The following is a 26,768-nucleotide window of genomic DNA, read 5'->3' on the forward strand; positions in this document are numbered from 1 at the left end:
GGATGCATTAAACAAAAGAAACAGTGCTAGTGAAACATGTTTCTTTTGTTCGGTGGAATTGGAACATAGTAAGCATGGATTTCTTTCATGCTCGATGGCTAGAATGGTTTGGAGTGTATCGATTTATTGTGGATTTCTTTATTTGGCATAAGACTTTCTTCAATCAATTGGGGTTTTGCACATATGGAGAACAATGAACCATTGCCTCATTTCCGAATTATTTTTGAGTTCTTGAGGTTTTGGGGGCTATGATTCAATTGGAATACGCGGAATGCCTTCACTTTTGATTTGCAAGTCGAGGTAAGAAAGCATGTTCCAAAGTTAAAAGGACTTCTTTTTGTGGCAATTGACAGTGCCGGAGAAGTCGCGAAATCTCAATCACGAAGAGGGGGAACTTTGCAAGGTCACACGTATTCATCATCATATTCGCCATTTGAACTGGTGTGTAGGGTGTCACTGTGTTTGTGGTTGTAGTAGAGTATTATTTAGATCCTTAGAAGGGTGTTATACATACTTTTTGTCGTAAGTTACTAGTCATGGTGGTGGTTTTTTTCTTTCGTAATGAAAGCCATTATTTACGAAAGAGAGAGAAAGGAAGAAAGATATATTAACGTCTTCTAAGGCCAAATTTGGCAAATGAGACAATTGGTTTACAACAAAATGGGATATTTACTAGCAATGGGCGCGGTTTGGTTTGGTTTCAAGGCAAAGAAACCAAACCGAACCGTTTATTTAAAACAAAAACCAAACCAAATCGTTTATGAACTCGCAAGATTGAAACCAAACCATTTAAGAAATACTTGAAACCAAACCATTTAAAACCAAACCGTTTAGGGAAAAGTTGAAACCAAACCGAACCATTTAATAAAAAAATAAACCTAACCACTTAAATTAAACTAATTAAACATCTAAATAAACAAAAATACATTAAATTAAATAAACATTTAAGTTAAATTTATTAAATCAATAAAAGAAACTTTAACTGAACCATTAAATTAAATAAACATTTAAGTTAAATGAATTAAATCAATAAAAAACCATTAATTAAAACATTAAATCAATAAACTATTAAGGTAAAACAGAAGTTAACCAAAAACCTATAAACCTTTAAACCAAACCTATAAACCTATAAACTCGAGTTTTAGAACCGAACCGAACCGAACCGTTTATCGAAAATCCAAACCAATATAATTTTTTGGAACCAATAAACCGTTAAACCATGGCTTAACGGTTCGGTTCGGTTTGAGCCGAAACCGTGCCCATTGCTAATATTTACCCATTCATCGAAAGTAAAAATAAAATAAAATAAAAATAGAGCTTAAGCTAAATAGTTCTAGTATGAGCAGCTAAACATGTACATAATGGGAAGAAGGGCATTTACTGGAAATAATGAAACCTTAGGGGCATGTGTAGAAATAAGGAGAAAGTCATTGGTATTCAGAGAGCGAGAGAGAGCGACAGAGAGAGAGAGACAGACAGAGACAGGGGGAGAGAGAGAGAGAGAGAGAGAGAGAGAGAGAGAGAGCGAGCTATGGCGATCTCCATCGCTGCCGAGTGGCAGATGATGGGTGACAAATTCTACCGAAAGCAAGATCTCTACACCATGAAGTGGACCAACACAGACCTTAGCAGACATAAGGTAGCTTGTTCGCGGTTCGGAGGCCCCATAGCCATCATCAGAGATGATTCGAAGATTGTCCAATTAAGGTCAGAATCAGCTAGACCTCGTTTATCCATATTCTCTTCATCAGGAAACCTCATATCTTCGATACTATGGGATCGACCAGGAGGTCGCCTTGTCGCGCTTGGATGGACCGAAGAAGAAAACCTAGTTTGCATAGTTCAAGATGGCACCATATTCCTGTACAACATCTATGGTGAGCTTCTGGAACCTCACATTTCCATGGGCAAAGAATGTTGGGACCAAGGTGTCTCCCAGTGTGTTGTGTGGGATCGTGGCGTCGTTTGTTTAACCGAGCGGTATGAGGTTTTCTCGATCCCTGATCTCCGGTCGCCTCATGTGCATAAACTTGCAAACCCCAACCTCGATGAAGACCCATTTTGTATGGTTGTTGTTGAGCCGCAGTTTACACAGTCTGGAGACCTTGAAGTGCTTCTGGCTGGTACCACATCAGTGATCCGAGTTGATATGCATTCGGCTCAGGAACAGGGGAGAAGTTATGGCCCTATCCAAAAGATGGCGCTTAGCCCTACCGGGACCCTCTTGGCTTGTTTCACTTATGATGGCCGGTTGCTGGTCCTGGCAAGTGATTTCTCGAGATTGTTGTCGGAATTTGATACCCAGGTTCATCTCTTAAAGCTTAATCATAGTTAATGTCAAGCTGGACTTACATATCTATATGTATGTGCATGTTGGTAAGTATAATATGTGCATGTAGGCATTGGATCTGTATGCAATGTGTATATTTATTCATAATGTATATACATATATATCTCATAAACAAAATAAAAGCATTTTCACATAATGCACTTATATTTTGTAGACTGATAAAAAGTATTTTACATAATTTATTCATAGCTCATGAAATGATAAAAAGAAATTCAACAAACATTATTTATCTATTAATTTGAGCTTAGCTTGAAATTACTTTCATATGGTCCCACATTGCATTATTCTTTATATGAGGTGAACCAACAAAATTGATCGACTAGACAAAGCTGGTGTCTCGTATAGATGTTAATAAAGTAAGTTTTAATATTAAGATATAAGATAAAACTAGTCTAAAGGCAGGCTTATATATGGCATGGCAGAACTATATATCATGAAACAGAAAAACAAAAAGGAAGTGACTTGCAATGAAGAATGCACTCTGAATGATATTAAAATTTGACCTTACCATGAAATCACTCCAGTGAAGGAGAATTTTCCCTAAATATTCCCCATGCATTCTCTGGAAAGATTTTGCATGGTTTGTCTATGCTTAACTCCAGTGGTCCAATATCATATGCTTGTTTAAATGAGGTGCAAAAATAACATTGGCCATGCAACAAATGTGATCAACAAGATAGTTGACCTCTAGCCATTAACAAAGAAAAGGTCTAATCTTATTGTATAAAGTAAAATAGAAAGTGATCAAGATTGCACCGAAAGTCATTAAATGGCTTGAGACTGTCCGACATGCTATTTTGAGAACCAATGCTTTCTGTGCACTCCCCATCTCTCTTTATGCATTCTCTGTGGCAGCCTACCAGTTTGACAAGAACTTGTAGAGAATTGTTACCTGAGAAAGTGCAAATGCTACCCCTTATTTCGAATACTTAGATTCATGAATTGTGACTCTGCAGGTGGCATGTAACAGATTCACTAGATTGGGCTAGATGGGATGCAAGAATAGGCTCGTTTTTTGATTGGTGGGATGTTGCAGTGTAACATTCCTTGCATTGCCCAGAAATGTGGTATAGAAGTTAATCTGGCAATTGCTATTCAGATAGATACTATTGAAGTGCTTGAAACTTGTTTGGTTTCTATGGTGATTTCAATTCCCTTCTAGCATGTTTTGGTCATTTTCTTTTTTTCATGTCCTTTGATTTGGTGACCTTAGGGGGATTGGACATTGAGTTGTGATGTCCATAATCAATGATGGTGTGGCCCATTGGCTTTGTATCCCAGTATTTGCATCTCTGTTGTTGTCAGCATTCCTTTTCTTGTTCTATGGTAACTCCTCTTCACATTGTTAGTGCATGTGCTGGCCTATGCAAAAAGCCAGTGATGTGCAATTGCCATTGCATCCTGTGTGGTAATATAAGGGTTCATTCTCTATGCTTTTAAAGATCGAGCAAAAGATTTGGCCAAAATCTTGTGGGCGGCTAGCCTTCTTCATCATCTTCTAAACAATGGTGAAGACTACAAAGAAGGTGGGATGCATCTTTCTTATGTGTTTGTAAGTTGAACATCTGCACATGATGTGTGCCCATCTCTTGACCTCTCTTTCACATTACTTGCAAAGTCTTTCAGCTCTAGGTATGTGAAGTGCATGGAATGAAATAGAGAAAATTCAAAATTTGTTTTTATGTAGATAATTGGGAGTTAAATCCTCAATAGCCTATCCTGTCATGCTATTAGAAACAGGTGCTTGGCCCATAGAGGTGATTGCCATGCAAAGAGTATAAAAGTATATAAAAAAGTCAAGAATATGCCCAATCACGGAATACCAAAACAATCTTTGAACGTAGGATGTAAGGTGCAAAAAACTAATAAGAGAAAAATCCTCTAATCTGGTTGGGTGCTTGATAGTACAAAATGGTTTGAAAGATTGAGAGTAGAAGATCTATTGGAGCTCTTAAGTATTGCCATGAAGCATGTGATGATCGAGGATAGATTACTAGAGGCACAAAGGATGATGTGGCAAGATGCTAAAAATGTCAAAATTAAAGTACTACATTGCAAATGTTAATCCTCAATGTTGGCCCTAATATAGGATAAAAATGCTAGACTGTACCCAACTGCATCTTCCTACCCTCATGAGTCTTTTCTCTTGGAGAATATTAACACTTCTATGAACTCACTCATACAAATTAGGTGTTGAGGTAGCATCATGACATCATCACCCAAGTGTGGAGATATACAAGGTATGCAATAAAAACCTAGTGGAAGATAATTATCACCTACTTTTTGCATGCACAAGGTAATTTGTGAGAAGTATGATGACTTATTGGACTGGCATGATAATTTATGTGTCAATACACAAATGTCACATAGAATCTTTACTATAGAATAGTAATTCCCTTCTTAGGAAGGAGTCACTGACAAGATGATATTATCTTTATTTGGTTCCATAGCTCAAAATTGACCTCCTGGTTGATGATAAAAAGTCTATTCTATTCTATTTTAAGGGATAGTCCTGCGTCAGTCTCTAATTGCTGGGAGGAGAAGAGTTGGCATATTGGTTAGTGAGCACTATCGGACTTGTAAACATCCTTGTGTGTCAATCTCTGAAGGAATTCATTGTTTGAGAAACTCATGAAATTATCTTTTGTTGTAGGCTAGCTTTCTAGGAATAGGATCCCTTTGTATGATACAAGACATTGAGTATAGAGTTCGCAAAGTTCTCCACTCAAAACCTTGTTCCATATATCATTTTGGAGAAGTGTAGGATATGGAAAGAGTTGCAAGTTCTTGATATCAACACTATTCTTGTTGAGCCACTTCATCATTTGCGAGTATCAAAATCCATCTCCCAATTCTGTTGTCATGATTTCCTTCAATGCTTTGAATGCCTTACATGTGATTCCTTGAGGTGGCTTTGTTAGATTTGCTTGATGAGGTTTATTGTCTGTAATAATGCTTCTATCATCATGGGAGTATGCCACTTTGGCTTGGATGATCTCATGTGCGGAAGATTTTCATGCACTCAGGTGGTTCATGTAGTTAACAGTACTTTGTGTAAATGCTGATAAGTGCTTTCACCTAATGGTAGGTATTTTTCATTAGTTTATAATCGTCAATGATGTTTTGGAAAAATCTATCGTCCTTTAGATGGATTTGTTGTGTTATGCAGTTCTTTAAGTATGCGTCCGTCATGTTCTATCTGGCTCATTGGCTCAATTTCACACACACACATACTGGATCTATAAGCGTAGACTATTCGTGTCTGCTAAAGATGCATTTTACTTTGTTAGTTTACATCACATCTGCAACCATAACGATTTAAAGTCATGCTTCATTTGTATCAGTGCTATCTTTTTTGTCACCAGCAATCTTAATGTTGTTCGTCTGGTGCCACAGTCTGCATTGCCACCTGAGCAGATTATCTGGTGTGGACCTGATAGTGTTCTCCTCTACTGGGAAGAAACATTGTTGATGGTGGGTCCAAATGGTGGCTCAATAAAGTACGAATATGAAGAATCACTTTTTCTTGTACCTGAATGTGATGGTGTACGCATCATATCAAATTCACATTCAGAGTTCTTGCAACGTGTTCCAGATTCCACAGTTTCCGTTTTCAAGATTGGAAGTACATCACCTGCAGCAATGTTGTATGATGCACTTGATCATTTTGATAAGCGCAGTGCTAAGGTAAGAATGAAAATATCATCGTCATTTGTTGCTATCAATATTTACACACTAAAGAATATATGTTTTTTTCATGTTGACTATCATTACTAAGAATCTGTAAAACTATGGCCTACCAAGATCTGGTTTGGGACATTGAGTGTACAAACTCTTTACAAACTTTTCAGTAAGTTAATTTCGAGGTGTACGAATTTGAGCAAGTTGCTGATATCGTGGGTCTTGACAAAAAGTATTTGCGAATCTTGACCTCCATGTGGCATTATTTCTTGATGATCTATATGTCTCAGGTTCCACTTTTTGATAAAGATTCATGAGCTATCACTCAAGTATGCCGTATTCTGTAGGTTGAATCATCCTCCTGAAGAATGTGATATCCTTCCACCATTTAAAATTAAAAATTCACAAAGTATGCAAGAAATATTATGCATATTTTAATGTTTCGTTGTTGGTGTAGCTGAATTGCTATGAACTATTAACAAGCCCTTGTAGAATGTTCAATTTTGGTGTAACTGGGCTTATTGCATTATTGAGTAGCCAAATGGTGATGTTGTCACTTTTGCACAAATAACATGTGATTGCACAAGTGCTTATTACTTTCTTTGGTGGTAATTCAGTAATTTGAAAAGCCTCTTGAGACTATGGTTTTCCTAAGTTCTGAAGCTGTTAAGATGGTTGATCACCATGAAATGTTGCTGTGATATGTTGTCGAGTTTTCATTATTAATTTCTATGGATGTAGGCTGATGAAAATTTGAGGCTTATAAGACCTGCCCTTACTGAGGCAGTCGATTTCTGCATTGATGCTGCTGGCCATGAATTTGACATTGGTCAACAGAAAACTCTGTTGCGCGCAGCAGCTTATGGATTAGCTTTTTGCAGGTATCTTGAATTTCTTGAACTCATTTGTGAATAGCTGTACTATCTATATTTGTATGTGCTATGAACAGTAAACTCAGGAAAGCTTCTATAAAGCAATTGTCAGTGTGTGGGTGTTTTGGTTGCTTGTGATAATTTTTCTACAAGTTGGTTATATTTTGTCAGCCATGTACAACATAGATGCAGATAATTTCGAAGGGATTTTGTTTGATGAATAAAACCTACCTTCAGTTATTTAGGGCTTCCCTCATTTGTTGCCATGAAGATGATGTTTCAACCGTATAGAGACTTTGTTTATGATGAAAATCCATCTCAGCTATCTATGTTCTGTTCATGTGTTCCCATAAAGATTAATGTCTCAATCTTACGGCCTTATTCATTTACTTTGTTAAAGTTTATTGTTTTGAAAGAACCACGAAGAAAGATAAAAATTTCTTGTAATTTTATGGAAATCATTAGCAGTGAGTTTCATAGCCTGCTTCAGTCCATGAGATCGATTTGAGTCTCATAGCCTACGTCAGTTTGTTAAATCAACTGCATATTTAGTTGCTGTTATTTAGTTCAACTGTGTGCATTGTTAGCTTTACGCCTTTAGAAAGTCCGTCTATTGCATAATCAGAGCTCTTGCACTCTTATCTTGCTTATATGTTCTTTATTGAATGATTTGCAATCATGGTGACTGGCAATTGTTTTTTGAAGCTAGTGGATGTCCCTGAAATTCATTATCATGGTGCCAAGAGGGTTTGATCCATACCCTGAAGGAGAAAACTTGCAACGTGCATGCTTCATGCTTTGGCTGAAGTGCAGAAATTGACAGGTCATTTTTCATTGTAATATGTAGAGGCAAAGTTGATATCAGAGAACTCAATATGTGGCCATATAGAAGTTAAAACTCATTCCATTGCCATAGAAACACCAAAATCCAATGTTGATTTACCACCCAGGGTATATGGAAACAACAAGACAATGATAATGACTTTTATCTTCTACTACTTAGATCATATCAAATAAATGTCTTTAGTTGAGTAAAATAGAAGAACGTCTTTAGATCATAGCAAAGTTCTGCTAGTTGGAGATCATTTCCCTTCACTAGCTAGGATAGGTATGTTCTTTGTGTTTCAGTATGATTAGAGGAAAATGGCAGACAAAAGTGTTTGTGTGAGGTACAATTTTCTGGTGACTCATAGGGATTGATATTTGGTTTATGGACTGGCTTTAAATTCAGGATGGCACTGGGTACCTTACAACTAGCCTGAATGTGAACCGATTTTATTGTAATCATCTCTTGAGACATGGATACACTGAAACTTGTTACTATGATGTCATGCAATGTCTCTTTTGTTTTCCTTTTTAATGTGTTATGCAAACAACAATTTATGCTTTTGGCTATTATTCTGTTTTTATAGTCATTTTCCTCGGAATCGGTTTCGTGAAATGTGTAAAACTTTGAGGGTTCTCAATGCAGTTCGTAGTTTGGATATTGGCATACCACTCAGTATCCAACAATTGAAAGTGAGAATTTATTAGGCATTTCCATTGATCCGGATCTGATTTGTTGCTCCTTTTGTTAATATAATAATGTTACTATGTTTTTTTGCAGGTTCTTACTGCACCCAACTTGATCTCCAGATTGCTAAATGCTGATTATCACTTATTGGCATTTAAGATATCTGAATATTTGAATCTAAGCCAGGTTTGTATATAAATTCAATTTGTAAGAAAAATCAACGGACAATGACTGGAAGTTATGTGATTATGATTGTTTCTTCTGTAAGTAGGAGAAAGTTCTGACCAATTGGGCATCCAAAAAGATTGATCTTTCAGTGAGCATACCTGATTCTACACTATTGAATTTGATCGTTGCCAAGGTAGTTATTTAAATAAGGAAAAAGCTCCAAAATACCCCTGAATTGACCCAGAGTTTTTCTTTATTCCCCCAATGTCCCTGCGCAACTTCCGAAAGAGAGAAAGAAGGGTATAAATTGATAATTTAACTGACCAAAACCATTTGAGGGAATGATTAAAACTTAGGGGAATTTGGGTAACTGAAGAAAACTTGGGGTATTTTGGAGTTTCCCCTTTTAATTATTACATAGTACAGTTCAAAGTTATATTGTACCTAACTAATTATTATGCTTCTCAGCTAAAAGTGTGTTCAGGTATTTCATATGCTGCAACTGCTGCAATTGCACACCAGAAAAAAAGGAGTAAACTTGCTGCTTTGCTCTTGGATTATGAGTCCCAATCCTCTGAGCAGGTTTTATTTCTAGATATTTTGATATTCGTTTAGGTATATGAATTTATTCATTATAGAAAGAAATCAAAGCAAAGTCATAAACATGTTTATATTTAATTCTCTTGTGGTCTGATTAGCTATAAAAGGAAAAGGAATTATGTGATTAGTCATGGAAAGTATGTTCTTTATTAGATTAAGGCTGTTTCTAAAGTCATATTATATGGGACATCATTCGGAACTATATTAAATGAAGAGTGTAACAATGTCATTTCTGAGGTCGGTTTCTGTTTTAGGCTTTCTAGATCTTGTATGTGATTTTTGGTAAAATAGCAGACATTTATTTGCAACATTGTAACTTTGGGAATGTATGAACACGCAGCTTCTTTATTTGACTGATGCATACATATGAAAACTATCACCAGATTGACTAGTATTGTATTTTCTTTGAATTTTAGATTCCTTTACTTATCGACATGGGAGAACAAGAACGGGCCCTAACAAAGGCTATTGAAAGTGGGGACACAGATCTTGTTTATTGTGTCATCTTTCAGATCTTGGGTCAAGTATATCCTCATTTTGGTCAACACCCGTCAATGATCTTTAATTACTAGATGGCTGTCAATAATTTTATTTTTGCTCAGAAAGACCGTGAGGAGTTCAACCGCATTATTTTGTCGAAGCCACTTGCCCGTGATCTTTTTATTTCCTTTGCAAGGTTAGGATGCTATTCTAAGATCATCAGAAGCTATCCTGATTTGTATGGATCCAAATGATGAAGTAGTTCTACGATTGCAGGCAAAATGACCTGGAAGTTCTGAGGGAATTCTACATTTCTATTGGACAACCGCAGGTAGAAATTGCACTTTGTATATGTTCTTCTGAGTTTTTAATATTTCAATGCATTCTTTCTTCTGCCATAACCTTTCTCGTTGGTTTCAACACAGATTTTTTATGTTTCTCTTTGTCACGAAATTCTAGCTAGCTAATGCTGTGTATATTTCTTGCTAAATTCCCATATAGTTAGCCTGATGGTATAAGGTAGCATTTTGTAAATAGCGGATAAATTACAGTATATAATATATATAGGATGGCATATATATATAGTAGTGGGAGGTTTTTAATTTGGGTATACAGTGTGTCTTTCATAGTTTGTTTTTGGAGATTTCACTCGTGTAGCTCACCTCACCATTGTTACTTTCTTGTGTACATTTATGTTGCACATTTATGTAGGTTTAAGACTTGAATGCACATTTTTCCAAGGTAAAAGTTGTTGAAATCAATTTTTTTCTGATGATATGAAATCAAGGTAGAGTTATGGTAGATTTCTTCTCTACTAAGCTTACTCCATCATTATTAATTTTTTTACAGGGAGCAGCAGAAACATCAATCCGAGAATCTTGGGAACAAGTTAAACAAAAAAAGCAACCCCGGGAGTTGAGTGTGAGTCCATCTGCTAGTCGTCAGGCCACATTGTTCCAAGGAGCTCGTATTAAACATCTTGAGCAAGCTGAACAATATTATGGGCAAACAAAGGAACATAACCTCGAGGCGAGATGTGTAGAGGAACATATCAAGCTGTTGAGGTAAAATATATAGCCAGGGTAAAAGTATAGAAGATGCCTCATTGAAATACTAAATATAAATAAATGGTTGCACAAACTTAATAGATTTTATGAAACCTTACAAGTATAACTTATTGTTGGCAATTATTACTTGCAACTCAAATTTGTTGCTAAATTAGGATGAATCTTTCAAAAGAAACACTTGTGTCAAAATCATCTCAGTATATTACTTGTAGCTCCATAATTTTATTGCCAATTTGCGGAGAATCTTTCAAAAGAATTACTGGGGTCACAATCACAGAATCCTGGAAAAAAATAGCTATTTGGCAATAAGTAGCCTTTATGTTTTCCCCCCATATGTGATTTTTTTGCTTGCACAGTGTGGAAATTCCATATTGAATAAGCATTTACTTTGTTTGGTTTGTAGGATACAACATGATCTAGAGGCTTCCACTGGACAACCAATCTTTGTTGATTCAAGTGTTAGTGACACCATCTGTACTTGTCTAGTTATGGGGAACAATCGTGTTGCGGAAAAGTTAAGGAATGATTTCAAGGTATATGCTATTTTTTTGATATTAATCTCCCTAAAATAAGATTTTTAATTCTTTTAAAGATTATCGTGCTGTACAAGAGAAAAATATTAACTCTAAAGCAAAGCAAAAAAGATTTAACCTGTTAACCTATGATAAATCTGTGATGTGGAACTTTTAATGTCAATCTAGGTCCCCGAGAAACGTTACTATTGGCTTAAGGTCAGAGCTCTGTCGACTACTGGAAATTGGACTGCACTTGAGAAGTTTTCAAAGGAAAAGAAACCCCCAATCGGTAATATCATATAAAAATTGATAGCATGTATTTATATACTATCATCAAATATAAATAGTAATATCAAGAAAACCCCTAGTATGTTTTTCTTGATCAAACAACGAAAATTATATGCTTTCAGATTCATTGGCCAAATAGATTAATATTATAATCTGATTGATCAAACATGTTAATCCTTTCAGTCTTACCTCAGGTGCATGATTTCTTCTGTTGATGTTGTAATCCCACCACTTTCTCTCATATATTGTTTTTAATTAATGAAAATTGTTTAAGGATTAATGCATATAGCTCCTGAAATTAAAAGTTTAAAACATTAATGCATCTATTTTTTGACCAAGGGTATGGAATGATATTATCCTTTACATTAAATCTAGCATTGATATTATTATTTAATACTAGCTGGGTAGTATCGTTTTCTCCCTTTATACCAATAGGGATATCATTGATACTTTACAAGAATTGACGAGGTGATGTAATGTGTTTGTTTTTGCTGTTATCAGGTTTCAAGCCTTTTGTGGATGCTTGCATTGAGGGAGGTGAAAATGGCGAAGCATTGAAATATATTGTTAAACTTCCTAACCCACAAGACAAAGCTGATGTAAGAGTTTATGATAGTGCATTCTCATCCATTCACATTTGTCTATTGTTTTCTAGTTTATTCTTTGGGAGTTTTTTGGGTCTTTTTTAGTTCTTTTAGTGTTTTAGTTTTTTGATCTTTGCATTTTCGTTCAGGCATACAAACGCATTGGCCTACATAATGAAGCTGCCGAGGCTGAATCTCAGAAAGAGAACAGCGAACTTTTAGGTAGACTCAAGTTGTTTGGACAGAACTCTTCAGCCGGAAACCTCTTTGATAGCATTCGAGATCGTCTTTTGTTTCAAGGAAACTGAACTCTTCAGCCGGAAACCTCTTTGATAGCATTCGAGATCGTCTTTTGTTTCAAGGAAACTAACTAGCTCATGGTTTCTCTTTTTCTCTCATACCCAAGATTGAGACTAGGTATAAAAATGTAACAAAAATAAAGACAAATTGTCCTTATATGATTTTTCTGCACACCGTCTTTGTTTTTCAAGTTTTGGAGTCATACATGTATAATTGAAGGTAATTTCTTCTAATGTATATATTAGTTGGGGATGTCAAACCTTTTCTAATCATAAACTTTGCACAATTATATTGAAGATTATTGTTGTATTTCTTTTTCTTGAAAGGTTTTGAATTTGTTTTGATTTCTTGCGATGAAACAGTAGGGAGAGAAAAAGAGTCCTAGAGCTGCTTGTTCTTGAAGTAATCCCCGATACCTTGCATTGTCAAGCTATAGTAACTTGGTATGGTTTTATTGTTGTCCCTGGTGTTCAAATATGGCCTATAGGACCAAAAATTAAATGTCACCTAGAGTGTAGAATACTGGCCATTCTAGATGTACAGGAATTTTACCAACAAAAGTTGCGATTGAGATATAAAGGTGTATTGATAGGTCCAAATTGTCAAATGTTATCTAAGGTGGAGCATTGTAATAGTGGGGCACTTGAAACTCACACTCGTATTAAGGACAATTGCAATATCTTTACAAGTGGGGAGTTTACTTACCTATGCCCCATTTCACATCTGAGATAATGTGAACGAAGTTGTATGAAAGCAATGGTGCAAATGGTAGACAAGATTATTGACTCTAATATTGTATGTGCAATTTCAATTTCCCAATTCAAAGAAGATGGTTTTATAGTTTGGTGCAACATATGTTATATATAATGCGACAGGGCTTGGGGTTCCAACATATTACAATTACAAAAGAAAACTCATTCATAGAGGAATCCATTGAACTGTCTAGTGTAATGTGTCTTATCTTCCACCTTTTGTTTTCACATCTTAAATCCTTTTGGAAGAAAAAAAAACATCACGTCTTTGTGTGATCCGAGGAATTCAATATGAGGTTTTTGTAAGGCAGGAAACCCTTCCATGCCGTTGATCTTAATGTGTAGGTATCTAGACTGTACTAGAAGCATATATGGTGTTTGTAACTTGAGGCTTCACTTGAAGAAAATTTGTAAGCAAACACTCTTGTACATTTCAAACTCTTCCCAAAGTAGACTTAGGAACACTAGCACTCCCTTGTTTACACCATTTCACTATTACCACTATCTCACTAAGTTTGTTTTTTTTGCTAGGATTAAATGTAAGGATTACGTATCCTGAGCCCAAATTATTGACGGAAGTTTTCTTGTATACTTACAGTAAAGCAATATCAACATGCCACATGAATAATATAAAATTAATGTTTTAAGGAAGTTTTCTTGTATACGTATGCCACATGGATATTTTCTTGGTTTGCTCGGATCAATATCAACATGCCGCATGAATAATATAAAATACTTGGCTTTAACGAAGTGTTCTATTTTCATAGCCAATGAGTGCTTCTGAAAGCTACCATGTAGTGTTCATCAACATGCAAGGGAGTCCATTGTAGCTTCCTGCTAGATTAATATATAATTGAGTTGTCTTCTTTGTTTCAGTTTTATGCAGTCACATGTCCAGTGATGATCGCAGTGGTCAACAGGTTCAATTCCTGCATCGTCTTGGACACATATCACGCCAGTTACAGGGTATAAATGTTGTTTCTATGAGTTCATCCATAGATTTTCACAAGAAGACTGTTCTGATAAAATATACAATGGTTCATATAAAGATGCTAGTTATGAATCTTCTCATATATCTTTACATCAACTATAATAAGTTGGCCTTCATTGGCATAACTTATTCATTTAAATCAACATATAAATATTCCAAACTGACTGAAGATATGAAGTGCATCCTTTTATATTAGTTTTTATTCAATATCAGCTTGCAACAAAAAATTTAATAAAAAATGTACAATGAAGAAGGTATCAGATAAGCAAGATGTACAGTGCCGATCGACATGCGAACTACAGAAAATATCATGAAATATATGGCCGTTATGATCACATGAGATATAAGAGTAATTAAAGAATGTCTTACAATAGGAAAAAGAAAAAGCTGACTAGTCATTTTTGCAGAAATGCATGAGACATCCATTACATTTTTTTCCTTCCCAAGGATCTATTCTTGTCTTTGATTTCCTAAAAGTTAATCTACTCGTGTTAGTTGTCAATATGGTTATATGAGATGAATATCCTTAACCCCAAAAAAGAAAAAATCTTCTACTCGCGTCTTCGTTTCCCATGTCTTGATCTGCGAGGAGCTTCATCCTCACTTAAACTATCATCATCATCTTTTCCATATGATTCACCACCAAAGTCCCCCTCCTGGAGCTGAGTAACCTTTGGAGAGTAGCGAGTGTCTGCATCACTCATCCCAAACACTTCTCCACCAACTGATTTCTCCATACTCCTTGGATCACCCACGCTACTTTGCAATCTCTCGCCACCCCCCAAGATATTCTCATTCTTTTGCACCCGGGCTGGTGGTTGATCACGCCTGACCCAACCCTGGCCTGGACCCTGGGCTGGAGGTGGACGAAATGGAAGGCCGCTTGGCCGCCCAGGGCCACCAATGAAAGGCGGTGGTCTTGGGGCAGCCATTATAGTACCTGGCCGCACACCGACCATCAAAGCCGAGCCTGGAGGTCCCATCATCCCCATTCCAGTGCCAGTGCCAGTGTGCACGAATAAACCATTTGGCGGTGGTCTTCCGGACAGAAGCATACCTGGCGGTGCCAAAACACCTCCATCCATCGGGCCAAATGCCATATTGATATGACCCCCATATCTTGGAAGGGATGGGTATGTTGGAAACACTCCTCTACCCAATGCTTTATTGAACCCATTCGTAGAGCTTGCAAACCTATCATATCCTACCCCAAAAAGCGGGTCACCACCGGGTGCCAAGTTTCTTCCCCGGCCACGATTCTTCTTCCACATAATCTCAGCCGCAGTCGCCGTGCTTACTCGCTTGCTTGCAATATTAGCTGTTGGAGTCGAGCTATCTTCTTCCTCACTTTCTTCTTCATCTTCTTGGTCCTCTTCTACAACATCAAATGGTGTATCCTCCATATCGTGGGTGGTGCCATGGGTCTTCTCTTCCTCCCATTTCCGCTCGGCATCATTTGCAAGTTTCTGGCCCAAATTATGCAACTTACATCAGATAAAGATTCCTTTCTAATACATGCCTACTATGTTCATGGTGTGGGAAAAATTGCGGTATTATTATTTGAAAAAACTCTATACATGCTTAACAAGTTCACTTACCATGAGCTCACTATCCGGTTCCATATACAGAAGAGACGCAAGCTGCTCACCCACGCTTGGCTCCAATTCTTGGCAATCTCTACTTATCTGGAACAACACGATAGCACAATATGTTAAGAGAAGTTATGCCATTACTTCCAATGAAACTCTCATCACATTTCAATATGGAAAATTATGGAAACAGTTGAACCTTGAAAGTCCTCATCTAGACCATCATCAATTTCCAAATTGAGTTTTTTTAATACATTTCGATTTAAATACACAAAACTTGGCAAGACAATGTGGAGAAGTGAATCAACCAACCATATATATAGACATTGTTTATTAATGTTCATAGAATTTATTTCCTAATTTTTCATCGTCATGAATGATGATTCTACTTCTTTCTCTCCATAAAACTAGGATGCATTTATGATCTGTATAAAGAGTCGTATATATACAACAGCCATAGCCAAAAACCTCACAACATACTCAATATCATAGAGAAACAGAATGTGTCAATTACAATCAACAACAAAATGCATTATTCATGAAACTCCATGGTTTGCAAATTACGGATGGGAGTCAAAATGTATCTTCAGCTAGATCATAAGCCTAAACCAGCTGCTATTGATATACAACATCAAGTAGTGTACTAAACCATGAAGCTTATCATTTTCAAATACCACTGTTGATGAAGATTCATCATGCATTCACTGGTCCAAGCCTTTCCATACTTTTTCCTTACCAGGGAGACATTATCTATCAACAATCACATACAGCATAAGTGATAGAGAGTTATTTATTTCCTTCTTGCTGTAATCACCATCGTCAGCCCACCACAAGGGAACACTATTGGGATTTTGGTGCAAGGCCATAAACTGACACTGATTGTACCCTTCATTCTTTGCTTCTAGATAATTTCTACACCCTCAGTCTTGCCGTTAAATTTGAACTTGAATATTCAAAAGGCAGAATTATACCTAAAAAATTAAGGTCATGGAGTCTGGCCAGAGTAAGTGTCTGTTTGGACCTATTCTCTTCCAATACTGCATCTTAAGACATAGATATGCCTTCATAACCACAGTAAATAGAAAAAAACATAAAGAATATTCAGACAATCTACAGTATACTCATCAACTTTCTAATTACAAACTCAATCACAATTCACATTATAGATGAACAAAGGGTTACATTCTCATAAAAAGAATTGACAAATTTACTGTCTTTGACTACTTAAAACATGGTAGAGAATGTAATCAATGCATAATAAAGTTAAGGAAAGAGATAATGAAATTTTCAATTTACAACCAATTCATATTAATTCATAACACATATACAGCATACCTTAACTGGAAGGTTCTCTTTGTATGGATTTCTCAAGTGTCGCGTTTTGTTGAAAGATAGCTCACATAGCTGCAAAGTGACAATACAGGATGATACTGTTTAAAATTTTCAAGCACACTGAAATAACATTCACAGAAATGACACAGCAAGCTCTAGGACTTAGAAATCACCTTGTCATGTCACAAATTCACTAGTTCCTATTTCATGTTCATGGAATCAGAGAATAAAATTGGTTTTCCTGGTTACTATAATACCGATTCCTTCTCCTAGTTTATGAAATTGTGTTTAGAGTTTCTTATTGGATTAGATGTTTTGAGAAGAAGCTGATTCACATGAATCAATTCCAATAACAACCCATCTTCAGGATTTGTTTAATCCGACCTACCTATCGAATATCTTTCTTCAATTTGGAACTCATTTACTGGTCAGGGCCCCAAAGACCAAAGAACAATTGGATTTTAATATACTATCCATCTAACTTCATTCTTAGTCCTAGAGCTAGAACTCTTAGATATACATGTACACTTTTTCAAATAATTTTAGGGATCTAACATGCCTTAGCTATCAAATATTTGCTTCAATTTGGAACTCATTTACTGGTCAGGCCTCCAAAGACCACAGAATAATTGGATTTCATCTAATTTCATTCTTAGTCCTAGAGCTAGAACTCTTAGATATACCTGCACACTTTGTCAATTAATTTAGGGATCTAAAATGCTTTACAAGTTGTAAAGCAGTAACTAAGCACCACATTCTATATTTCTACAGGGAAATATACATCTGCAGACATTTTGTAAATCTAATTTCTTAAATACAAAATCTATGAGTAAATCTACAAAAAGCTATTATCTCAAGCTATTTCATAAAGGGAAATTTTGGGGTATGTCCAGCTTTGTTGGAATATTCATCCACAGACATTATTTTGTAAATATAATTCCTTAAATACAAAAATCTATGACTAAATCTAGGAAAAGCTATTATCTCAAGCTATTTCATAAAGGGAAATTTTGGGGTATGTCCAGCTTGTTGGAATATTCATCCACAGACATTATTTTGTAAATATAATTCCTTAAATACAAAAATCTATGACAATCTAGGAAAAGCTATTATCTCAAGCTATTTCTAGCTTTCTGAAGGGAAATTTTGAGCTATGTCAGCTTTGTTGGAATATAGATCTGCAGACATGATTTTCGAAAATCTAATTTCTCAAATACAAAAATCTATGAGTAAATCTAGGAAATGTTATTATATCAAGTTAGCTCTTTAATAAACATCTAGATATATCTCTTAGAATTCAATACATATAGTACATTCAAAATTCATATAATGCATCCATGCTAGATTATTGACAGAATAAATATTGCATATATCATAGGTATTGCAGGCCTATACTGTAGATAGTCTTATTTTTTTATAAATGCAACAACTGCAAAGAAAAGTAAGACAGAACCATAAGTCTAAACCTAGCATGTATTGCAAAAGAATATCTCATCAGAGAAATTCCACTTCCTTTCTTACACACACCGTGATGGTACGGATACAGAATATGTATATATATATATATTAACACCTCTAAAAAACCAAAATGGCTTTGTGACCCAAAAAAACATAACTGCTTACGTTATCAATCATCAGCTTATAGCCTTATATCAAGCTTAAATGAATCTACAAAAAGCAAGTTGGGATTAAATTTCAATATACAAAATCCTCAAAATGATATGAGACCTTCAGCCATTTGAGACGAAAATTTCGGCCATAATGAGCAGTTCCATGGGCATATTTCCAACCTCCTCCACCAACTATAACACCAATCTTTGACATCATCCTTGCACAACCCTGCACAAGTAAACTCCATTAGAAGACAATGCAAAGTATCGTGACATTATCCTGCGAAGCATTAATTCAGACTTTACCTGAAAGTGTCCTGTCTCATTCACCGAGAAGATCAAAATAACATTATCACAGGAATCAAATGCCTCATTTAGCTTAGATTCATTGTTCCGATGCGTTGCCCACAACCCACGTGCAACAGAAAGTTCCAAATTTTCACGATTACTACTCTTGACTATAAAAAACCTGGTAAAAACACAATACTAAACATCAACTTCAACACTTATCACATAATCATGAAAATCATAAAGAACCTATCAACATCTTTTCGGAAAAGTATAATTAGGAAAGTTGGATCACTGGAAGTACATGGCAATGCCAAGAACAATTATTGCACTAGAAATGGAAAACAAGAAAACCATAAACAACGAGCACATGTCCAAAGTATCTTTACCACCGTACCAATTAATAAATATATTTATATACACACATTCTGCATATAATATATTTATTTAAAATGTGATGTGCACACAGAACACATACATATTCAAATTTGCAAATTACAAGTACGTTTACAAATCAATTATAAAATTAGAATAAATACGACAGGAAGACAGTTGCAAGTGGAAACAAGCATACAATGGAAAAGCAATGTTACTGAATTATAAATTAGCATGCAGATGATTGTATTTCAATTGCTAAATGATGAATAGTTATTTCCAAAGTACAGGGATTGAGCATACAAGGATCACATCTCAAAATGCAATGCATTGAAACGTTTCTCATGAAGGTGACCAATCAAACATGAAAACTATAGAAATGTAGCCAGAAAATCTAAATCTAGAGGAATTAAACCTTTGGCACCATCAGCATGATCTACTATGGAAGGTTAATCTTCAAAAATTGTAAGGTTTATGAGTTGCAAGTCAAAACCAAGCTGTAGCCTACCAGGTATATTGAAGTTGTTAATGCATCAAAGGCCCATGACAACAATAGGTTCCCATTTTATGTTGATTCAGTTTGCAATATAACTGTTGCCAATGAGCTAGTGGCATAAAACTATTTTGATTGTCATACAAGCCAGAAGTGTACATAAGGGCCGATGAGCAAAAGGAGAAAATCATTGAGATTATTCTTTACCCAAAAAAGTTGCTATTGTAACAGATCACAATAGCAATCCCAACATCCTTTCATCCCAGATCTCATCTGTGTAAGCTACTACAATATTAGCCAGCACATCCTTCCTGTCAAACTAAGGAAAGGTAAGATCTTATACAAATGATGATATGTACGTGTAGCTATATAATTAAATCATAAATAAGCTATCATAAACTATTTAGTCTTATATAATATCCAAAGCATCTCATCTAAGCACAAGAAACAAGGCTCAGAAAAAAACTCTTTTAGGAAAGGGGAGGAGGATGACACCCTTCATATGAATCTACATGCCTGAAGCAAAAGGATATCAAATTCCCCAAAAATCCTGATAAGGAGAAATCAACTACTAATTGATTTCTCTTCCTTATATGGTGTTAAGATGGCAAGGGAAAATACTTCCATATACAATATAGGTAAGACTATTTACATAATCAATCTCCCCTTTGCAATGACAGGTTGTTTATGCAGCGGAAAACATATGACAGGCAACGAAGAAATGAACCAGCTTTCCATGATGCATTCATAAAACCATGAACAGAAAATGCCACTATGTGCTAATTCACTGTCACAAAATATAAATACATCAGCTGTTATGAATCATGCAGCAATACCAAAATTCAGAACACAACTCCAGAATAATAATAATTATAAAGAGAGTAAAGATTACCAGAGTGAAAAGCTTTCAACTATAACCAAGTAATACTGATTGACAAGACATATGAAATGAACAATCAACTCTAGAATCTAACATCATGAATGCATTTTGTTAGTCTTATGGTTTTACTTGCAAAAATAGAAATGTAATTACCATAAAATTGTAATCAAGATAGAAACTCTCTTTAAGAAGGAAATAATCCACAGACTGTATAAACCTTTGCAAATATGTGACTCTGCGTATATATCAATGTAAGATCAAATGATATATGTTTACATACCATTATTTAAGTCGTGCATCTTTATCTATTGCACATTAATTGAGCCTCTTCAAGTACGTAATTACAATCATAGGTCACATCTTTATTTAATTTACAATAACTGAGTCATCAACATCTCAAAACTCAGCTCTGCACTAAAAAACAATAGGTTTCCACGTAATAACACATGTCCAACAAATTCACCTTGAAAACCCCTGAGGAAGGGGTGAAGATGCAGAGACCACCTGGACCTGGCTTGAAGGTACATTGGCGGCAATTGGTTGCCATACTTGATTTTGCCCTGTTTCTAATTGTTGTTCCATCCTTTGAGTCGATGAAGGAAGAGGTGCAGGTGGAGGTGGTGGGAGTTGAGCCTCTTGATGTGGATGTTGTAGTTCTTGAGGTGGTATAGGCGGTAATGGAGGCAAATTTTGTACATCTTCTCCACTTGCGAGTGGTTGAGAAGAAGGCAGAGCTAAAGTTCCATCTTGGCCAGTGAAACCTTGTCTTTGGGAGATATGTCTTCCCCCATATTGTCGGGCACCAGAAGCTGAGTTTCGAACTTGAATTTTCTGTAAGCTCTCCTCTAATGGTGGAAAAGGGCCCGGAAGTTTGATGTGGCGATATCGGCACTCACCTCCATTTGGACAGAATCCCATCTTGTACCTGCAAAACAAAGACCCCAAGATTGATTGCCAGAAAATGTTTATATTGCCCAATTTATTTATAAAAAAACATCTACCACCTTTATTAGATCACCATAAAGCAAAAGGGATTCAGCTTATAATAATTTACCTTTATTGCATGCCATATGACAATAATATAGTGTCTCTATCTCTTTTAAAGACCTTTGCTATATTTAAATGATTGGCATATGGATTTTGCAAAAGGGGAGCAAAAACTGAACCGAGATTCTCAAAACTGGTGTTTACACATATCACAAAGTCTACAGGCAAAGTATCATGACAACATGCTCAAACCCGTTCTAGTCATTTACCATGACTAGTAGCACTTAAACATTTGGATTTTACAAAAGGAGAGCAAAAACTGAACCCAGATTCTCAAAACTGGTGTTAACACATATCATAAAGTCTTCTAGGAAAAACAGAGATATCCCTAAATTATATATTAGCATATTAAAGCAATTCAGATTTTAAATCCAGACACATGAGCAAAAAATGAACCCATGATTCTTAAACCTTTTATGTTCGGTCACAGCCACTACTCTAAGCTGGGTACATATAAAGGCCCTTTCAATCATTTTTTTATCTAGATTTCATCTATCATATTACCCTTCTTTTATATGCTGATTTGGGCCCCTTTCCCACAGCCTAACCCCAACACTTCTCACCTTGTCACAGTCTGCTCAAAGCCTTGTGCTCCTTTCTATTGGCTTATTACAGAGCTCATTCTCGCTTATGTGTGGCATGTCTTATATGGTATCAGAGCCTAGGCTCTCAATCTTAGATCTCTTCAAGAAGGGTTCATGTTTATCTCTAGATCTGTATTAATGCCTGTAAACTTTTTCATTCACAAAATCTCATTTCTCCTTTCCACAAACAGATTCTCTAGAGACTTTGTCCTTTGGAACCACTTGAGGGAGGTGCGTACTAGAGTTAAAAACGAGACACCAAGCTACATTCAATACATTGGTCTCACCCACCCTGTTGTCAGACAGAGATGTGGGACCAAGTCTCTGCAGTGTGGAAGATCTGAGAAAACTTGTAAGTCCATTAATTATAATGATTGCCCCATGTTAAAGAGCAAAAACATCAAAACCACATGAGATAGAGCTGAGTTAGGACCAAGTCTCTGCAGTGTGGAAGATCTGAGGAAATTTGTAAGTCCATTAATTACAATGATTGCCCCATGATAATGAGCAAAAACATCAAAACCACATGAGATAGAGCTGAGTTAGGAGCAGCCACAATAGTCATAGACGTATTGTTTTAAGCTGAAACTGCATACATGGATTTGGAAATTACTCAGGCATCACTATCCACAGTTGTCTCTTGCCTCCAAGTAGTCCTTTACTTGAGTCTCTATCATTTACATATAGTTCTTGTACATAACTACAACATGTATACTATGCCCTAGTCCTTGAGACCAAATTAAAAGCTTTCAACAGTCTGGAATTGGAAAACTCAATATGATCAAGTTCCACCCGGCAGGGACCGGAGCTTCATCTCCATGGATAGATGGAGATGAATCTCTAGATAGATGGACAGCCGGCAAATGTGTGTCATGTTTAGTGGTCCCTTTTTTGCCTTTTAATGGTATGTGAATACACTTGCATATTCACAATCGCATGCATTATAAGTATCGACGAAATCCCATGTAACAGTTGCCCATGAAATAAATTCATTGGGAATGCATGGGAAACTATTAAATCATCTTGTTAAAGTTTCGGTGAGATAAGTTCAAATGAATTTCTTTGGTTCAAAGGGTTGCTTTATTGGTTTTAATATTGTGAGTTGCACATCATGCAAACAACATAGATGTGAATGCCTAATTAACAGCCTCTTTTTTTAAGTTCTACATACCAACATGTGATCCCTATGAGGACTTTATATTATATGAACGTTTTCTTAACAATGTCAACATTAATGTTATTTGGAAACAATGCCGATTACCTTTACTTATTTATGTATTCAAGTTACTTCACAGGAATTCTGCTATGGAAGTAACATGAATCAAATTCTTAGTGCATGGAATTCTATGGGAGTTCTCAAAGATCAGGGGAATTATAATAACATCACTGTTTGCCTTTTATGGTTTATTTATCCCCACCCTAAGTTTGCTTTCCAGTCAGCATTCTTGGCTCTATCTACTTTAAGCCTCAATTGCAATGCCACAAAATGTATTTACCTTGGTTTTTTGCAATTCGATATCATGAAGAAGGAACCGGAAATCCACAGTTATGTTCCTGTCAAGCATAGTGCCAGGCTACTTGTTTCACAACATTGTTACTCATTTTCTTCTCTCGTTTCACCAATCTAGTTTTTCTCTTTCACGTGCTCATCTGAGCTTGTTTCCTCCGACCCCTCATAAGACTTCTCACCTTCTACAAGTTTCCCATAGGCAAGTGCCCTTTTGGCTTGGTTTATTATAAGGCTTATTCACGTTTTAGATGTGATATGTCTCATTTCTTGCACGCATCCAAATTGGCCACATACATATTCACACGCTGCTTACATAATATACAAATTTAAGACTCAGAACTTACACAACATTTTAGTCTCTTAGTCAATTACATAGAACACTCCTTTGTTTTTTTAAACATACTCACGAAACCTTCCAGCACATTTCTGAATTAACAACATACATGGTAACACTCTTAAGACATCCTCAATAAGTAAGTGAACTTACATATTACACTCCTTTATGTCCTCGTAGGTATGCTTGTAGACACAATCAGGTTCATGGCATTCACCATGTCTTGTAAAAAATCGACAAACAGGCATTCTACTCCGATCGAGCTGATGTAAAAAGCCACAGACATCTCCTTTCATACAGAGGCCTCTAAGCCAATGTCGACAAACGGTTTGCCGATAGTTTCTTCGGCCTGATTGAAGTGTTCCTCCACTTCCAGGGGTGGGTCCAGGGCCGTTTGAGGAGGTGCCCAATCCAGCAGCAGCAACTGTGGACACAATTGCTGAGGCAGATATACTTCCACCTCCCATATTGCCACCGGACATAGTGCCTCCAGGCAATACCACATTGTTATCTATGGCTCCCTCGAAATCAAAGCTAAACCCACCCTCTCCATCCTCCATTTTTACTTGATCTGTTTTAGGGTAGAGAAATAAAAAACTAGGGCTTTGGTTAGAGAAGATGTTATTTGTACAGTATCACCCCTTGAAGTCAAAGCTTTTGACCCCAACTTCTCTATCCTCCATCCTTCTTCTTTTTCTTGCGTTTCCAGGGTGGAAAAAGAATTACGCTTTTTTACTGGAGATTTTATTTAAACCTTCTTTATCTAAGTTTAAGCCCGGTACTTCATCCACCATATATTTGCTTTCTGATTTGTGAAAAACAAATTAGGGTTTGGTTTTAAGGAATACTATTCACGCAATATCACACGTCCGTCGGCTGTTTTCTGCCTTTCGAAAACGGAAACAGAATTAGGGTTTGCCTTTAAAGGAGATTTTAATCGCACTCGATGTCAAAGTGTTCCAGCCCACCTCCATCTTCCATTGTGAGAGGGGGGCGAAAAGGAGAAGAAAAAGAAGAAAAGTTAGCGTTTGGTTAAGAGCCGCTTTTCTTTGCGCAGTAGTAACCTGCCCATCATGGATAGAGAGTTTTACTTGTCTCTGTGAAGTGCGCTCTCTGTCTCTCTCTCACTCTGCCCTGTTCTTTGTTAAGTTAGGGATAGGGTCAGGGTCAGGGTCAGGGTCAGGGTCAGGGTTAGGGTTAGGATTAGGGTTAGCGTTAGGGTTAGGGTTGGGGTTAGGGTTAGGGTTAGGGTTGGAAGTGATGTAGGCCTGTTCTTCACGGTGTGAGAGGAAACCCTAAGCAGTGGAAAAAACTCTGCTCTAGACTCTAGTATGCTCTGCTCTGTCTCTCTGAGTCTTGGTAACTAAGTTCGAAAATGAATATCATGTCAAAGTTAAAAAAGCTTCTACTCGCTTATTTATTTATCTATCTATTTATTTATTTATTTATCTATTTATTTATTTACTTATTTATTTATTTATTAATCTATCTATTTATTTATTTATCTATTTACTTATTTATTTACTTTTATTTTGTTTATTTATTTATTTGTTCATCTATCTGTTTTATTTATTTACCTATTTACTTATTTATTTAGTAATTCACTTGTTCAACTATCGATTCATTTATTTATTAGCTGGATTAAATAATCTATTTAGTTTTTTCTTTTTCTGTTTTTTTTCTTTTTTGTCCCTTGAATTTCTCGTTATTTTTTCCACTCCAATTTTTGTCCCAGATGCCCCCCCCCTCCAACTCCTCCTCAAGCAGTTGTGTTCTTGGACTTTGTTGTATTTGTTAACAATTATGATATGATACCCTCATTGTCATATATGATATATGTCCAACTCAAACATCTACCATTGGCAATTAGAGAAGGTTGAAAAGGCTATTTATGATGGTGTTCAAGATCTAACTCCTGTATATGAACACATTTGTGTGAATGGCTCTGGATATGTACTACGTTGTCGTGGAGAAAACCGGCCTTAGGCGGAATCAGCGTAAAAGGTGCATGAACCGGCCCTTACGCGTGGGCACAAGGATTGATAAGTTGTACATAACTAGGAATAGGTCGGCTGATGTAAATATACTAGGTAGTACACATTTATTAGCTAGGAAATTGATGCGTATCTTTGTCCGAAGGGACAGAGAATAAAGATGATGTATTCAGGATGTGACAGACCTCCCAGGCAGCCTATAAAGGGGAGGGAAGAAGGCTGAAATTGGTATCGTGTTTTGGTGAGGACGGAGTGTTGTCGGACTAGGAATCGAGCTTTCTCCTCCTTTATCGTTGTTCTCTACAGGTTTCTTGGACGGTTGCCTCTGCTTCGAGGAAAGCCCGAGTGCTTCTGGCAGGGGCTCCACTGTGTGTGCGAGTGTGTGAGTGTTTGTGTTGAGTCTGTTGCTGGCTCGCCGGTTGTAATCTTTATTGTTGGAATCAATTATCCTATTTGTTGTCTCTTTGTGTTTCCCTTTCATTGTTTGGTGGGTGCACATCTCTGTTCGTTCTGTACACACGGTCATGATTCATTAGGCCGGTAAGCGTCGCTTGCCAGAAGCAGGCATTCG

At 36.4% G+C, this 26,768-nt stretch overlaps 2 protein-coding genes across 2 annotated transcripts; one reads left to right on the forward strand and one right to left on the reverse strand.

Moving 5' to 3' along the window:
- Positions 1 to 1,482: 1,482 nt before the first annotated feature.
- Positions 1,483 to 12,733, forward strand: VCL1 (vacuoleless1 (VCL1)). Its single transcript, XM_087326442.1, has 16 exons — positions 1,483 to 2,305; positions 5,747 to 6,037; positions 6,773 to 6,912; positions 8,316 to 8,421; positions 8,510 to 8,602; positions 8,688 to 8,777; positions 9,053 to 9,166; positions 9,601 to 9,708; positions 9,787 to 9,860; positions 9,941 to 9,995; positions 10,514 to 10,728; positions 11,135 to 11,264; positions 11,433 to 11,535; positions 12,036 to 12,133; positions 12,268 to 12,381; positions 12,444 to 12,733. The coding sequence occupies exons 1-16, from the start codon at positions 1,532 to 1,534 to the stop codon at positions 12,486 to 12,488; spliced, it is 2,550 nt and encodes an 849-aa protein (XP_087182568.1). The 5' UTR covers positions 1,483 to 1,531; the 3' UTR covers positions 12,489 to 12,733.
- A 1,597-nt stretch (positions 12,734 to 14,330) lies between these two features.
- CPSF30 (cleavage and polyadenylation specificity factor 30) lies at positions 14,331 to 25,520 on the reverse strand. The gene is made up of 7 exons (XM_087325486.1): positions 24,357 to 25,520; positions 21,192 to 21,653; positions 18,999 to 19,161; positions 18,811 to 18,921; positions 17,086 to 17,154; positions 15,760 to 15,846; positions 14,331 to 15,627 (listed from the first exon to the last, which is right to left on the reverse strand). Exons 1-7 carry the CDS (start codon positions 24,761 to 24,763, stop codon positions 14,713 to 14,715), a joined length of 2,214 nt encoding a protein of 737 aa, XP_087181612.1. The 5' UTR covers positions 24,764 to 25,520; the 3' UTR covers positions 14,331 to 14,712.
- Positions 25,521 to 26,768: the final 1,248 nt, after the last annotated feature.

The sequence above is a fragment of the Azolla caroliniana genome, unplaced genomic scaffold (genome assembly GCF_043228905.1).
Source record: "Azolla caroliniana isolate FFs.n. ecotype wild unplaced genomic scaffold, voAzoCaro1.0.p SCAF_10, whole genome shotgun sequence".
NCBI classification, from domain to species: domain Eukaryota; kingdom Viridiplantae; phylum Streptophyta; class Polypodiopsida; order Salviniales; family Salviniaceae; genus Azolla; species Azolla caroliniana.